Source organism: Diprion similis, chromosome 2 (genome assembly GCF_021155765.1).
Source record: "Diprion similis isolate iyDipSimi1 chromosome 2, iyDipSimi1.1, whole genome shotgun sequence".
Taxonomy (NCBI): Eukaryota; Metazoa; Arthropoda; class Insecta; order Hymenoptera; family Diprionidae; genus Diprion; species Diprion similis.
In genome coordinates this window covers 5,935,123-5,947,395 of record NC_060106.1, presented here as the reverse complement: position 1 = coordinate 5,947,395, position 12,273 = coordinate 5,935,123, and the positions used below count along the sequence as shown (strand labels likewise).

The following is a 12,273-nucleotide window of genomic DNA, read 5'->3' as shown; positions in this document are numbered from 1 at the left end:
CACCACAGTTACGGAATGAGAGGAATAGCGCAACATGGCCGATTAAGCGAACAAATATTTCAACAGATTTAAAAATTTTTCAATCGCAAAGCTCGAAATATTATTAAGGAAACAGGAAATATGGTTGAAACAACGGATTCAATTTCAGCAGGTAGTTAACGACATGTTTTTTTTTTTTTTTTTTTCTAACTCTTACTAGAAAAACATCGACATGCTAGCTTTGACTTTTTATTGGACATTTTATTTTCCAAAAATGTTATAATAACTTGACAACGATATTAGATATTTTTGTCACGATATTTCCAGTTATCGTACTGTGACGTGTTTTACTTGTAAAATATTATTCGAAAAACGTTGTTGTATTTATCAATAAAAGCAGTATTTCGTTGTAATCCTTGTTTCGTACCACTTCGATGTATTAAAATAAAGGCTTATCGCAGTCTGTCGAAACTTTTTCGCGTTCTGATGTTCGTTCGTTTGTGATTTTTTGCTACAATCCCGGCAAAATCGGTTGCTTTTGTTTATCACTACATGAAAAAAGTCCGCGACTTTTTCACTCTGAGTATTTCTGCCAGTTTCGTATTCGGCGTCGTTAGAGACGCAAAACGGAAGAACTACTTCAGCCTGGAAGACGGAATCACCTTGGAAACTTGATAGGCATTACCTGCGGCTATGTAACGTGCCAGCTACGTACACGGATTACGGACACGGCTGTATCCACTCGCCCAACCAATGGTTGGTGTCACGGTGTCAGTCGCGATCAAAGCTACCAGCTGCGTGTGAGAAGCCTTTCCACACGGCTTGGTATCTAATCGCAATGTTTAAGGGTAATACCTAGACGGCCGACACCAGTTGCTCCTGAGATCGCTTAACGATCCTCTGTACATGGCAAGTAGTTGCCGGAGCATATGGTTTAAAGGGTTTTATAGAATCGAAAGTGGCGATTATAGCCTTTTTTAATTCTTATCTTAGAATTTTATTGAATTGGCATTCTTACTCAGAGCTGAAATTCTTCGCCAATTGTCTACGAGATGATTATAACCCTAAAAACTTGTTATTTGGATAATTTATAACAACAAATTACCTATTTTCTGATCATCTATTTCATCCAAATAATTTGGACACATGAAATTTCATCAATCGATAGTATAAAACTTGAAGTTGCAGGCTTTCTTTCGAGTTAAGAAATGCTCCGATGCAAAAGTTGATGGAAAAAAATTTTCGTGGGGTATCAGATGATGCTATGCGGTAAGTATCTTTATTCGGAATATTGATGTGGAAATAAATAGAGTTAGAGGTGTGGTCCATTGTAAGAAGACACCATTGTCTCTGGCTTAAGATCACTTAGACGTTTTATCACAGTGAGTTAATCCTCTTAGACTTATACGGGACTCGTAATAATTTGAACGATTTAAACATCGGCTTATAGACCGAATCTGCAGTTATTACGGGCGCCAAAGTTTCTCCGCGCTTATAATACACTTTTCTAAAGCTATATGTATACATGACACGCAGCCTAGGCTAAACTAATTTCGTCTATGACTAAAATATTCACCTGCATGCGGTGCATTATTATACGAATAAGCCTTGTGGAAAGATCCGTCGACACGGTAAGTGGCTGATTAAGTGTTTCGGTAATTTGAGAAATATCGATAGTTCTCGTATATGAATATGTGTATACATTAATGCATACCATTCATCGCCATAATTTATAGATATAAAGGTCTTTTAAAGTGCATACCCATATGTGTGCCTGCATATATTCCTAAGGATAAAAAATTGTTTTAACAGCCGTACAAAATCGACGAATAAGTCATTTCATTTCCTCATTAAAATTCATACCTCTGCCCCCTCGCTCACAAATATTACCTGAAAATTCTTTTTCTCATGCATGCAGTCGTTTATACGGAATCCTCGCTTGTATATATATATATATATATATATAGATGCCTAATGCATCAGTGTAATTTTAAACGAACACGTGACAAGCATCTGATCAACTCCCTACGATCTCGATTAGTTGATCATAAAACTCGCTGATTCTTTCTTTTTGAACCCTTGATAGAAAAATTTGACGTATTGAAAAGTGGATTTGCATCAATCAGCTGCTCTAGAGTCCTCTTCAATTGCCATTTCTCTCAAAAAGTCTACTTTACTTCCGCGGGTTTACGCTGCACGAATTCAGTCTTGATACATGGTTTACAACAAGAGCCGGAATGCGTGAGTGAAGCGGAAATACAATAGCTAGGAAAAAGAGAGAGAGGTGTGAGTGAAGAAACTGACCTCATCGGGAAGTGGTTTGACGGCGTCGTCGAGGAGGCGAGCAAGACGCTGGGCGTCGCCACGAACAGACGCCTCGCGCACCTTCTCCGCCATTCCTGCCACGCATCTGAAACATAGGAAGATAAAAAGGAAATGAGGAGACACAATGTGGGGTAATTTTCAGCAACAATATACATGTGTAACAATTAAAATAGACCCAATATTTGAACTGTGAAACAATTACGGCGGCCGACTGACGGATCCGTCACGTCCTGAGATTTCGTTTCTCGGTTACTCGCCTGATGTCTGCGCCTTATGGACCCGTGTAAAACAGGACAATGATACACGGTCCATTGTCTCTGAGACAATAGCATCGTCGGAGTCACGTCGACTTAAAAATTATCATTCTTTGCTCGGGGACAGTGTTTTATTATTTTCTAACGCAGAGTTCGTTTCTAACGGCCGTGTCTCGCAGCTCCAAGAATGGACTCGCAGTCTTAGATTGTCACCGAATTTACACATCAATTTTATTATATTAGGTGGAAAGAAATTCATTTATTATTGTTGTTGGAAAGAATTGAGCAAAGATTTTTGGAGGGCGGCTGCTTACAATCAGATTCTAAGGGTAAAATTTTTTCGAAAGAAATATATTATGAATAATAATTACATCCTTTGGACGGTAAATTTGAGTGGAAAATCAAACGATTTACAATATTTTTACCATATTTAATTGAAAGATAGAAACAGTTTTCACTCGATTCTAATAACGTGTAATTTTTTAAATTTACTCAGACTGTAGAACGTGATAAAAAATTCATTTCAAAGCACTGATAATTCAGTTTCGCGTGGATTCTGACGATTTTCAACGCAAGAAGAAAATGTTTGTTAATTATTATCCCAAGGCGAGAGTAACGGCGCGGCTTGAAAAAACTACGGTAATACTAATTCTTATACCCCACTAAAGTCGATATTTTCTTAACGCTACTTTAAACCGCGGTATAAATAATGCGAGACTCGAACACAGGAGAGCCGGAACGAGTAGATGATATATGATGATTTTACGAGGAATTATAACGGCTACTTACAACTCGTAAGCACGTGTAATGCCGCCATCAGCGTGGCCGAACATATCCAGCAAGACCTCCGACCTCGTCTTAGGCATCGCACTATAATTTTTCCCAAGTGCACTTAAATGGGAAAATTGGCATCGCCGCAGTGCTCCACAGGTAGGGATAAAGTTCACTCGCGATAGTTGAGTATTTTCACAGAGATAAAAAAATGCGATTTCTACATCTGTAGTCGACCACCAACGGAATTACACTTAACAAGCAATTAACTGCGGGACTTCGAGGAGTGCAGTTGACTTAGGAAGCTGCATTAGATACCGCAGAGGCTTAAAAGACGAAGAAGGATCAAGCCAGCGCAAAAAAAGTTGTGAATTATCGGTTGGATCTGCGGTTGCACACCTTTGGAGACTAGGAAAGGAGTAAGAAATCGTTTAATTAGAGATCCTCGGATAGGAAAGCTTTTTTTTTTATCCATTTGTTCCGCGTTCATCGTCTCTGACTTACGAGCTGGAGTAGCGATCGATCTGGCTAAACTAAGGAGACCTGAATAACTCGGCGAAAAACAATTACAGATAGCCGTATAGAAAACACGGTGAGTTGAAGATTTCAATCCTGGAGTTTGAAGTCCGACTGTAATTAGTTCGACTTCTTGGACGGGGTTGAAATGTTACGAAAGCGCCAAATTCCGAGTTTTTTGGTGGCGGAACTTTAAGTAAGGAAATGGCAAGATCACGAAAGCACACAATGCCGAAAGGGCATAAATTCGAGAAGTCAAAGTTACTAAAGTGTGAAAATGAGAAAATTTAAAAATCCGAAACAACGTAATGTTAAATGATCGAAGATTTTTAGTTCTGTGAATGTTTTAGTGAAATTTCACCTCTTTGTTTTGGATTTTTGATATTTTTACGTTCAGAATCTTGGTAATTCTGATTTTCAGTTTATGTCATTTTTTACACTAACTCTTTGAGCAAACTACGCTGTATAAGTATATTTTAATTTTCGGAATTTTACTCTATCGAAACTCTATTCTACAATATAACTACTATTCGCCACAAAATAATTCGGAATTAGGCACTTTCGGAACTTTTTTTTTACACAAATACCGAACAAGATCTATCAACGTCTTTCAATGACGTTAGATAAATTCCCTAGTATTTTCCATAAATCATCTAGATCTGTAATTTGTTATTCTCAATAACCAAACTCCGCAAAACTGTGCAACGTTAATATCGGATATTTTTTCAAACTTCTTTCCTGCATACCGAGAAACGTTCGGAGATTCGCGAAACACGAACTGCGATATTGTTTTCGACCGGAGAACAGCGACGAAGAAGATGCTGAGCAGATAACTCGGCGAGTATGACTGAATTTATAGGTCAAAACTTGAGAGGCGAGGGACGCACCCAATCCGGCCACATCCTTCCTGCAAATACCTTTGCAGTACACGTGACCATGGTTTAAAAATTGAATTGCCTCATTCTTCATCCTGGCATTCGGATGTGACGGTTCGTTGTGCAACGAGTTGTATCTGTTTATACGTGGAGACGTTCTATCCGAATGAACAAGCTGGCCTGACTTCCGGTCTTCGTAAGTGAAGGTCGAATCAATCAACATCGTGTGGGTTGAAAAGCGATCGATATTATCTTGATGTGAGTTTTCACGTGTGGGGTCGTGTCTCAGAAGCTCAATTCCGTCTGCTTCTGCCTACCTTATAAATTTCATACGTAATTACAGGAGCTTGAGAATTCACCCGCGGGATCTGTACACAATAAAAAATTATGCGTATACGCAACAGGTCGACAGGTGCATTTATCGACGATGCTCAAATATGTTATTACGATATACCGTAATTGAGACACGTCGTTCTCGTAATTAATAATTACAACTTTTAAATGACCTGACGGAGATATACCTTCAGCTTAATTCATACTCGACGATTTTTTTCGACTCGAATAATCGAGACGGACGTCAGTAATTAAAAATACAAAAACGTTGTAAAAAATATAACTGTATATAGATTAGTGATTCTATTTTCAAAGTAAAATGCTCAGAATTGCGATTTTGAAGTTGCGACGAGAGTCACTGAGAAAAGTTCACTGGTTTGCTATAGTCCAGTAAATAAATATCGGTTATTGAATTTCATTGGATATAATAATGCCAAATTGGGATTTCAACGCGGCAAAGGAACCGTTCAGGGTATATTAAAATCGGCGAAAAAATCTTTCGTCGTAAAGCCTTGCGTAATACAAAATATTATAACGCAGAATCATACGTTGCCTGTTTATGTGCTACCATTACGAGCAGGCCCCATTTTTTTAAACTACCTACTTTCATTGATTACTATGTTTCTGCTAGCTGTATTTTGCGGTCATAAAGATTCTGGATAAAGTGCATGCACGAGGAATTCGCGATGTTTCAATATCGCTTGTCGAGGCATTCGGCAAGCTTTAGTCCGTTGCATCGAGTAAGCCTGCGAAACGATTGAATCGAGCAGAAATTACCCCTCGAACCGATCACCGTTCTATAAAATACTTTGCCAAGATTGAATAAAGCTCAATTTCCAGAGGCCGTTTTGAGCAGCTTCTTAAAAACGGTGCTGAAATCTTTTCACATATACGAACGTCGTGTGATACGACTCTAAATTATGCACCGATGTGCAGAGACTGCAACAAAAATTGCAGGGCTATAGTTATAGGCACAATCAATCTTTGCGCGGTGAGTATCGGTCGACATTTTAATTGCGGCTTTGGTTCCAGGGTGTAATATTTCTTCCGGCGACTAGTACTTGTCATGGTATTGCAGAAAGTCCAATGCTGTAATTAATTAATCTGTTCATTGTCATTTTTATTCAACGGTTAACATAATAATAATATGACCTAATGGTTCCATCTAATTACACGTCTTCGTCACGGACGATACTGCGAACAAAATATTGACGAGGTTCTTCGTCATGTCGTAGACAGCAGAATACTTGAAGTCGTCAAAAAGATGTCCTTTGGGCCTGACAATCAGAGACGTTAAAAAGTGGCGCATGAATCATCCTTTGCACGTCTTTTTGACAACTTTATATTCGGGTTGTCTAAGGTGGATTCAAGTTAAAGTGCAGAGACAAGTCTTGGGTCAAGAGTGAGTTCGAATCAAGGAACCCTCGCCTCGGAGAATCCTTTATAAATTATCCACGGAGATAACGATCGTGGCTTTCCAATTAACCGAAAAGGCGTTTGAACAGGTCCGTAAAATCTGTGGAATACAGTCGTAGCCCGTCTTGTTCCCGGTCATGCCTAAAATCCAACGTCGAAATGGAATATAGCCAAGAGCCAAGGTGCATTTCTCTGGAGGATCTTTATGTAGGCACATGTGAGTATAAGCACGTTATACCCACACGTCTGGCTCTTCGGTGGCACACGCACCGCTTTCGGTCCGGTATAAGGTGACGTCTTGATCAAAAGGAGAATCGACGGAGAGGCTGCAACTGCGACCCGAGAAAGCCCCGAAGAACCTTTCTTAATGCACGCGTGGAGTTCGCCTTTCGGAGGCATATCGTTGGATGTTGAATAAAAGTCAAGTCGATAAAGTAACTACACATGCGTACGCCCTTCGTACGTATAACACATTCCGCTTGCTCCGTTCTCTGGCTTCTTCCATTCAATGCTAAGAAACGCTGCTGAGATTTATAAACCGGTCTCTGGATGCCAGAGCGCGGCATAAACGTGCTATTCGATCGTTCAGAATTCAGATTTCAATGTTCACAGAATGAATTCATACCTGCATGGATTCTGTTCGAACTTTACTCGCTGCTTATAAGGCTGGCTATCACGGGCTTGTGGGGGAATGATATTCTTGGAAATCGAAAATCGACTCCATAGGAATACGCACCAATTACGGTTGAGACGCTCAGATCCGATATGACTTTTACATGCCTATGATAATCTGACATAAATTCTAAATAAATACTTACGGCTGGATCGTAAATGCAATTAGCATGTATTGTCGACGAGAAGAAGAGCTGCACAAGGCTGCTAAGGTAGTAAAATCAAGTGATTCACAGTCAGTCGGCATATTGCGAAACAGTACTTAAAAATCCTGCCGAGTACCAACAGAAGTCGTTATGAATTTCTAATTACGGTTCAAAATCGCAGTGTCAGATACTGGCTGCCTCTGCGGCTGGTGGATAAAATATTTCGCCTCATTTGGAGCCTATCTCGACCGTTGTCGTTATACATACCAATTCGAAATCCGCGTGCTATCGTTTTCGATAAAATCGTAATTATGAATGTAAGACATCGGTAAAATTCTAGAGCTTATTAAGCTCCGATACAATTAACAAGGATCTCCATTCGGTCGTTTATCATTCAATTCTTCAACCTGTCATGTTGCCGGGTATATAACCTTATTGCAGGTCAGAATTTGGGAAAAAGTTGTAAGAGAGAAAAAATTGTGGTCTTTTCTGAATTGGTATAAAATAATTTTTTCAAAATTTTCTGTGAATCGTAAGTCATCGTTTCCAGCGAAAAACGCACAAAGATCGATATTTCGTAAAAACTACGTTTTCGAAAAATTTGTAACTTTGTATGAATTTTCTTTAACTAAAAAGAAAATTTTTTCACATATCACGCAAAATGGGCCCCGTCGTTGTTGGAGAGCTGCGCTTCTTTTTGCATACTCATGTACACGTTATCGAATAAAAAATGAATCGGAGAAAAATTGCGGCTACATGTTACAATACAGTAACATTTTTCTTTTTCAATATCAAATCGATTTCGACACAGTTTTCAATCAAGCTAAAAATCTAATATAATTCACACACGGTATTTTCGTCATTATCTATTGATCCCAGGAGTGAGAAGTATGGGTTGGAAATTAATGTTCACCCAAATGGCTAAGCACCACTTTCAAGAGTACAATACCCTTCAGCATCGAGTAATTTACATTTTCTAGATTGTTTGACTGGACTTAGTGATTAACAATAAATTCGTTCCCTATAGGAACACTTTTGATATCGCTCATAAACCTCATGGTTGTTAAAACAATGAGAATTGAGAATCGCTGCAGTGAAATTGTCCGGCCTATTCATCGTCTAGAATTTTCCTTCACGACGATATGCTGATGCGGAGGAAACGAAGCTTGCGATTGGCATCTGTAAGGAGAGAAATACCAAAATACCAAGAATCATGCCAGTAGGAATCCCCGGCAAATGGACCCCGTCGTAGATTCCTGACAATTATCCACTCAACCTGATCTCGAACGTGCTTGGCTACACGACTTCCCTATGGATACGCATTCCCTTCAGCCTCCTCGGTTAACAACCGAAGACGAGATGCGGCCGTGCGGAGATCCTCGCTTTTACACTCTGAGGAAATCGACTAAGCTGTATAATCGCGCCTGGCAAAATCCCACGGGCATTTGCCATCTGCTTTTTCCCTGAGTTCGCGATAAGCGCGAGTTGCAAATTTCTTCCTCGCCACGCTTGGCGCAACTAGCTTAGTCATGAATCTCCTACCGCAATTTATGGGCACCAAAAATTGTCAGTAATTCTTGCACACTGGATGCATGCTCTCTTTTAGAAAGTACAGAAGAGTGAAAAAGAGTATTTCGCGATTCCCATATAGGAGATTGCCAATGCAGCAGATCTTTTAACAAAAATTAAAGCTGACTTGCATAGCCCAAAGAAACTTTGACTGGCTCGTCCTATAGATCCGTATGATTGTTACTCTGTTTCTACATGCGACGCGGTTTATCGTTCTTAAAACGATTATTCTGTGCATTTTGACCCATCGTATTCAATGATATTTGTAAGTATTGTCATAGCTGGAGAGGAAGAAGAAGATCCTACCTTAGGACACTTCCTTGACTGCTAATTAAGCCATTGCCGATTCATACGCAGCGAGATCACGCCTGTTAAAAGAAATTTACATGCATGGTTAGAGACGGAGAAACGACCAGTTCTATTAACATTAAAGACCGCCGTGGCGCACGTAGTGGATGCTATATTTGAAGAAAACTTTCCGACGTGATGCTCGCGGATATTACACACCGCGCCCGGTGAAATAAAATCCTCCCAACCGGTCTCAGGGTTCGGTTTAGCATTTAAAATAAACGTACGCATGGCTTTAGTTGTCTTATTATAGCAGACTACATTATTCCAGGTGTATATATAGCTGACCAACATCTAATCATGACCCAGTCGATATACCAGAGTCCTTCTTAGCAGCCATATATCTCCCACTAGTTACCACCAGTAATCCGTCACTCAAATCCATGGAGCATACATTCGTATCGAAGCATTTTCTTTTCCATCATTCAACCTGACAATGACTTCTTACGATGCCATCGTTGCTTAGCAAGTTTCTTGATTTATACAGCATTATTGTGATTATATATCGCGCTGATTCTAAGTCTCAATCATTTCGTCTTCACCTGTTTGTAGTCAACTGCAGCCTTCTGGCGTGAACTTTATTCAGAAAAAAGTATTGAGCTATTAGGATTTCTAACCTGCTCGTTAGGAAGAAAATTTGTGACTCAATACGGGCATATAGTCACAAACTTCTTTGCATGTAAGAATTTTGATCCCATGCTCTTCAGAGAAGAGATTGAAAGAATATATAACTAGTTAACTGTTTTAGGCTGGACAATCCATTTAGGTACTTCATACAAAACCAACTCTGAAGATTGTACGAATTTTACGGAATCAACGTTGCAGCGTCAGATTTATAATGTTCATTTGACAACGCTTGAAGTGTAGAATTAATTACCTCGTCTCAGAATCAGTATCGAGTCACTTTAACGCACAAATGAGACAAAAAGTCGCGAAACATCGAGTCAAGGATTCGAACTTATTATGCACACGTTTCGAGTCTCAAGCTGCACGCACATGAGCAGACTTTTCTTTCTTTTACGTTCATTTCATACAGATTAATTCAATTACGACTCACTGAACAAATTGCTTTGGATTTATCAACGTGAGCTTGTGTTCTACACACATGTAAGACTCGAGAGGCTGTTGCATGAACTCAACGCATTGCGCATAATAAATCCTTTAATTGTACCTATAGTTGGGTTATCAATAATGAATGCTATTTTTCACAGTTCAACTGATCGCTGTTGTGCATGGATTACCACTCAGCAATCACTAGTTGCGCACGCACTTTGGTGCACTTTGCACATGCAGGAAACCATTCTCGGGACCTATGAGCGATGGAGAATACAGGAAACGCTCAGGAAGTACTTCACTCACTATTCGATTATTGCGATGTCGGAAATAATTGACCAAAGTTCGCTGATTACCGTGATTAGAGATGAGGCAAAAAACAGTCGAAGCTAATAATGTCTTTCATTAATTATCTAATTCGTCTTCCGGTACAATCCATGTTTACCGCACCTAATCTAAATTCCTTTGAAGCATGTTTTAAAGTAATCCAGGTGATATCCTTGGATCCAGACCTGCATAGCTTAATGGAATCCATTAACGATTTGACTGAAGATCTGGTGGCATATTTTGATACAGTAGAACCAGCATGTAGATAATTAATAGTTCAACAACCACGAGGACTCGCAGCTTCAAATTCATCCACAAGCCAACGAGTGGGGAGAAAAGTTTACGTTAACGGAACCATTCACAACACAATTCCATAAGCGATGATATGAGGTCCGAAAGCTCTGCCCGATTATTCAAGTGTATAACAAATTTGAGGAGAAAGTATTCAAGGAGTTGAGGATGAAAAAAACGGTTCACCATGGTCTCTACAGTGGCCACCTGAACTCTTTCAAGACGTTGTTCACGAGAGGCAGGGAAACTTAAGGTAACGTGGAACTCGGAAGAGTTACCGCTTATACAGGACGCAGGATCGCAGGTTTTCAAAGCCAATAATTGTCGACCTAGAACCCCAATAGACCGGTAGAATAATTCCAGAAGCGGGAACCGAACTGGAATGGACCACAATTATTATACTGTTCATATATGCTCACTGTCGAACAGACCTGAAGGTATAATATTACGTATGTAACCACGCGGAGGGACCCCATGTGTGCCCCTGCAGACGTGCCAGAGGGAGCACACGTGCATCGCGTTTAAGTGATTCAAATGATTTCTTCTCGTGTTCAACGTCAGTACTGAATCCTGTCTCCCTCAACGTAAGAGAATCACGAAATCTGCAGTACACGCCCTTGGTCTCTTTCATGGCGGGTAATTGTTAAGTATCAGAGTTCGTTATAGCCATTCCGCAACGCGTCTCGACGTCGTCGACGTTCGTTATTAACTTAACCGCATGGTCAGGAGCGATCACTGGGTCTCTAACCGTCGGTAAATTGATAATTAAATCCGTCACCTTGCCGAGTAGTCCTTAGAGGTCGTTCAGACAGCCTCTGTTAAACGCGAGATAAATTGAAAACGGAATATGTCTTTCGCAGAAGAAAACGATCACGAGGAAAGGGAGGAAAAAGAAGGGGTGTTTCAACGGGGAAAAAATTCATACCATGATTACGTATTTCGTGAGTACTTACATTTTTAAATTGATTACTTGAAGAATAAATTTTACTTTGGTTAAGTGATTTCTCATGATTTATATTAATACTACTGATTTCAGTGTAATTTCGGAGATTACGAAATGATTTCGAACGTTATCGAAACACCTTTCGAGGAAAAAGGCGGAAATGAAAATGTCCAAGGAGGACTACAAGAGTCCTCGAGCATAGTGATCGGTCCAGTCCTTACATCGCCTTTTATTTGCGCAGCACGTCCTCTTATACTACGGAGTGAATGCACGGCGTCGGCAAGCATATAGGCAAACGGGTACAGATCACACCCAGCCAACGACGAAGACGTACTCGAAGCAAAAGACAAACTGCACCCGTCAGCGTGAAGACAGCTAATGGGCAGCTTGTTTCCGGAAAGCAAGAGGAAGCCCATCGCGAAGGGTCCATTAGATCGATTTACGTTCTAGCCTCG

The 12,273-nt window shown here is 40.1% G+C and overlaps 1 protein-coding gene across 6 annotated transcripts in view; it reads right to left on the bottom strand.

Annotated features, from left to right (window-relative positions):
* LOC124410895 (ankyrin repeat domain-containing protein 6) overlaps positions 1 to 12,273 on the bottom strand; it is a 77,499-nt gene that overhangs the window by 56,567 nt on the left and 8,659 nt on the right. For 2 of the 6 annotated variants that reach the window (XM_046889625.1, XM_046889618.1), the window contains exon 2: positions 2,284 to 2,389. In XM_046889625.1, the coding sequence (XP_046745581.1) occupies positions 2,284 to 2,376 (93 nt within the window). In that variant the 5' untranslated portion in view covers positions 2,377 to 2,389. Of the gene's footprint in view, positions 1 to 2,283; positions 2,390 to 3,347; positions 3,947 to 12,273 lie in introns of those variants that run through there. The other 4 variants (XM_046889642.1, XM_046889607.1, XM_046889598.1 and 1 more) reach the window with 4 other exon arrangements.